General features: G+C 37.8%; 1 protein-coding gene across 2 annotated transcripts; it reads right to left on the reverse strand.

Moving 5' to 3' along the window:
* Positions 1-594: 594 nt before the first annotated feature.
* Positions 595-3,084, reverse strand: LOC107712987 (transcription factor HES-5-like). Of its 2 annotated transcripts, none has more exons than XM_016518396.1 (3): positions 2,824-3,084; positions 1,299-1,379; positions 595-1,192 (listed from the first exon to the last, which is right to left on the reverse strand). In XM_016518396.1, the coding sequence occupies exons 1-3, from the start codon at positions 2,905-2,907 to the stop codon at positions 788-790; spliced, it is 570 nt and encodes a 189-aa protein (XP_016373882.1). In that variant the 5' UTR covers positions 2,908-3,084; the 3' UTR covers positions 595-787. The 2 variants fall into 2 exon arrangements, with proteins under 2 accessions (XP_016373882.1, XP_016373883.1); XM_016518397.1 differs by having other exon boundaries at positions 2,802-2,858.
* Positions 3,085-4,788: the final 1,704 nt, after the last annotated feature.

Here is a 4,788-nt window from a genome sequence, read left to right on the forward strand (position 1 = left end):
GTTGCTTTTTTACCCCTAAAGGTTGCATATAAGTACCTTTTGAAAGGTGACAGTGCCCCAGTACCAGGTTTTGTGCCTTTTTTTTCTGAGAGTGTACCTTAAATGCCATGTAAGTCACTTTGGATAAAAGTGTATGCCAAATGCATGAATGTAACATCATTTTAGGACTTTTTGTTGTCATTTTGGGCTATTCTTTGACCATTAAGTGTAAATGGACTCCCATTAGCTGAAATTGAGACCATTTGACAACTTTGACTAAGAGTGGTGAAGGTTTGTTAAAAACATTGTTTAATCAAAGGTCCATTAATCATATGCAGCACAAAGCATTTGTTTCGATTAATAAAAGGAAAGCAGGAATGTTTATTTTTAAAAGTTGTTTATTTGTATGTGACAGTATGATTGCACAATTAACATATGCCACTATATATTAGAAATACATCTTTCATAAGAAGAAACCATTACATTTGCATATCAAACATTGCAAATAATTACTTTGACTCCACAGGAGTTAAACAGATGTTTATCGACTCTTCATTGTGAAGATTTATACAAATTACTATCCATCCATGAGGAAAACTATAGAAGTGTGTTACAATAAACCTCTGATCAGAATATAATCACCTGTAGAAGATTAGACTTTCACATTGTGAAACCCACTTCCTTCTACAAACTAGGTAGGAGCACCATAAAAAGATTCTTTCAAAACAAATTTAAAAAGGAAGTATCTCCTACTACATAAAAGATGGTAAAACCACCATCTAGTTTTTCTGTCAAAGTCTTTCATCATCTACCAGGGTCTCCAGAGAGGTCTGCGAGCACACGGTTCCTGCTTCACCTTGATGGGCTGATGGGAAGCTGGAGACACGTGAACGAGGCCTTTAGATGATCTCTGGCCTTCCTGGCAGTGGTTCAGATGCTGACGTACAGCGTCCACCTTGGAGTTTCCAGATAAGAAGCTCATGGTCTCCCTCCAGCACTGGGAATAGCCGTCAAAGTGGGCTTTCTGTGGAGCCGAGGTCTTGGGCTGCAGCTGCTGTTTCATAAAAACCACCGTCATCTCCAGGATGTCAGCTTTCTCCAGCTTGGTGTTTGGATCCTGCTGGTGGAACTCCTTCTCCAGCATGGATTTGAGCTGCTCGATGCAGTTGTTGATGCGATCTCTGCGCATCTTCTCCACCACTGGTTTTCTCAACTGTTGAGGAAGGAGACATCTGGTTAGTTCTGTGATTCAAAATTCATAGCAGAACAAAAGAGAAATATAGAGAAACAATTGTGTTTCAAATGTCAAAAATACTTACTTTATGCTTTTCCTTGTTGGAAAGTTTAGAGTAGTCAGTCATGTAGGTCGGAGCCATTGTTTCAGATGGAGAGATGTTTCTCTGAGGAGAGCGAGTCAGTTGTTGGGAATGAGGGTCGTGCTCCTCTATTTATAGGAGCTCATTAGCATTACAAAGCCATGAGTCCCAGTCAGGATTAGCTTTCCCACACTCAGAGGCCAGTGGGTGAGGCGTCCTCCACAAATCAAATCAAACACTGGCAGTACAAATCCCACAGGACTTACATTTACCTTATCTAGTTCCAATTAATCAATAGGTCAATCAGTCTTTCAATAACCGAACTGAATATGTGATTATACTAAAGATTTGCATGCACTTTTTTTTTTAAATCTAAACTTGATGCAAACATTATTTTGACTAACACAATCCAGTGCTGGGAATGAAATATATTTTCTTTCTTTGTTCTTTTTAATGCCATGTCAGCCTCTATGGCTATATTCAGACGAGAGCCAGGTTTAGTTATTCAAAGGTAAAACTAAATAACTTTAAGTTAAATTTTTTTCTAAAAACATTAAGACACAATCTGGAGTTACTTGGTTAAAAACCTTTTTAAAAGTACCAAAATATCTTAATAATTTGAATATTTTTGTAAATATTCATAATATTTCATTTTTAGTGAAACTAACAAGTTGCAAAAAATTAAGATTTTTATATTATCTCAGGAATATTCTTATACTATTTCCCACATCACTGTACATTATTTAGCAACAACAATAATAATAATGTCTGTTACTAATAAATGTTTTGATGTAGTATTTTATCATATTTCACTGATTTCTATCAGGAAGGTCACATTCTCTTTAAGTCAAATTAAATTGTGGCATCTGAATTAAAAGTTTCAACTTCATAAACGTTTTCTGATCATTTGATTTTCTGATCAAATTAAATGTTTACATTAAATGAATCCATGCATGTGCAGATTACATTGTTAAAATCACATCCAAAAATCAGCATTTCTTTAAAGGCCCTCTGTAAGAAATCAATGCAATAAACTGGAACCTGAGGCTGGGAAAGTCCGTTTTCACTGGCGCAACAACACCTCAAGGATCAAGACTCCCTGTCTGAAGCGTGTCTCAGTCATTTTATTGCCTCACACCGACTTGTTGGTCTTGTCAGCACTACTGGACATGCTCGCAGGAGTCAGGCACACTTTTAGTGGCCCGTGCCAGTGTTTTCCCACAGCGGGAGAGGAAGCAAGCTTGGCCGCTATTAAAAGCGCCGTCTCGACTTTAAAGCCCGCGTCTCGTGCTCGTCTCCGATTGGCTGGCAGTGTGAGAAAGCGGTAACCTGAGCTAATAACCGTTAGCTCCGGTATACCTCATCCTTATATTTACACACTTTTTGCATTTAAATCTTTACATAATGGCACCGGTCAGTCAAAACCAAGGCTGTGAGAGCATATAGTGTCCTGAGAACTACAAAGTAAGTGTAATATGACCTTTCAGATCTTTATTTTAACCTTACCTCATTTCCACTGAAACCTTACCGTTTTCTTCCACTTTCTACGCAGTTTCGAAAGATTCTTGTGGAAAAGACGCGGAGAGACCGAATCAAAGGCAGTATCGAACATCCGAGAGAATTATTTCACGAAACGACGCGGATGTCCGAGCGGCGGCTTGTTACACTAGACAAAGGCAACGCCGTTATTCTGGAGTTGACCGTCGATTTTTTTAAACAGCGCGCCAATTCCTGCTACGCGCGCGGATTCTCGCAGTGCTTGCAGGAGACGCTGCGTCACGTGTCTCAGCACGCACACCTGACGCACGACGACAGAGAGGCGATCAGACGATTCTACGTGTTGCAAAGGACCAATCAGATGCACTTAATGGCATCCACGCCGCGTAGATTGGTGCACAGATCACCGAAACGATCATCGTCAAGAGTAAAAGGAAACAGTTTTATGTAGTGAATCTGATTTTGCTTCTTGCAAAATTTCACATCCACAAATGCAAATATTCAAACTCTAGACCTCTCTTCTTTGTTTTTATAAAAGATTTTGAGCAATACCTTTCATTAATCCAGTTGTCTAAGAACAAAAAAGCCTTAAAAACTTTATCTATCTGTAACTCTTTTCCTATCTTTAATGACATGTACATCTCAATTTTATCATTTTTATGTTAATGGTTGTATTATTCTATGTGTACTATTCTTGATTTTTGAACATTAATAAAAAAAAGTGTCGTTAAAAAAAAAAGAGAGCATCTATGGAACATAGATGCTCCCTCCAAACTGGAATCATGGCAATGTGCAGAGCGGTGGTACGCGAGGAACCACCGAGTTAGAGAACTGTCTAAAGTGTATGGCAGGGGTGTCAAACTCAATTCCTGGAGGGCCGGAGCCCTGCAGAGTTTAGATTCAACACTAATTAAACACCAACCAATCAAGTCCTTCAGGCTTATTTGAAAACTACATGGTATGTGTGTCGGAACAAAACTCTGCCGGGCTCTGGCCCTCCAGGAACTGAGTTTGACACCCCTGGTGTATGGCAAGCATAACATCATCAGAAAATCCTGTCATTTGAGTTTTAGTCTCAAATCTAATCGATGCCTTTTGTAAAGGTGTGTTTTTGTTATTTAATCCAACTTGTTTTAACATGTTGTAGCTGATATCACTTATTAAACATTCCTTGCATTAAAAATGTTGTGCTCATAAATGTGAATACCAGTGAAAAGCAAAAGTGGATTGAAAAGCAATTTGATTTATTAGATCTCTAATGAGAAAACAGATGTTTTGCACATTACACATGCAATGTCAAATACACACGCATATTGATACAATACAAGTGAGTCCTTGAAAACGTAGTTTTCATCACAATACATGCCTTTATGAAAGGAAAGGGTACATTAAACAAACTTGTTCCAAAAAGGAACTGTTTAAAACTTTATAAACTGACAAGATTTGTCCAAATATGCTCAAACAATGAGAAATAACAATTTACTCAAAGGCTCATTATGAGGTTAAAATGAAATCTAGCTTCATTGTGAAGCACAAATTGATATTACTTGAAATAAGTAATAGACAGTCCATCAAAATAGATGGGAAATTTAATTATTTCTATAACAGAAATGTTTTTAAACACATGTTGAATCACATGAAGTTGGAAGTATTCAAACAGCTGAATAAATGCCTTGCACATTATACATCCAAATGCATAACATCTAATGCAAAGTAAAGTGAAGCAGAGTTATCACTGTATCATAAAATACTTTACATAAAAAAATTCCAAATTAGAATTTAATAAACACTTTTCCTCAAAAAAGAAAACTTAAAAATAATAGTCCACTGAGTCTAGTGTAGACATTCAGTCTGAGTCTTTAAGGCTCTACCAAGGCCTCCAGATGGCGCTCTTGTTGACATTCATGTCTTTGCTGAAGGTCTTCTGGTCTGGCAGGACACTTTCCCTCCTGTTCTGTTCACATGATGTCTGCAGCTTCTGGCAGTGCTTCGACTT

This window comes from Sinocyclocheilus rhinocerous, unplaced genomic scaffold (assembly GCF_001515625.1).
Source record: "Sinocyclocheilus rhinocerous isolate Xijiao unplaced genomic scaffold, SAMN03320098_v1.1 scaffold147, whole genome shotgun sequence".
Lineage (NCBI taxonomy): Eukaryota > Metazoa > Chordata > Actinopteri > Cypriniformes > Cyprinidae > Sinocyclocheilus > Sinocyclocheilus rhinocerous.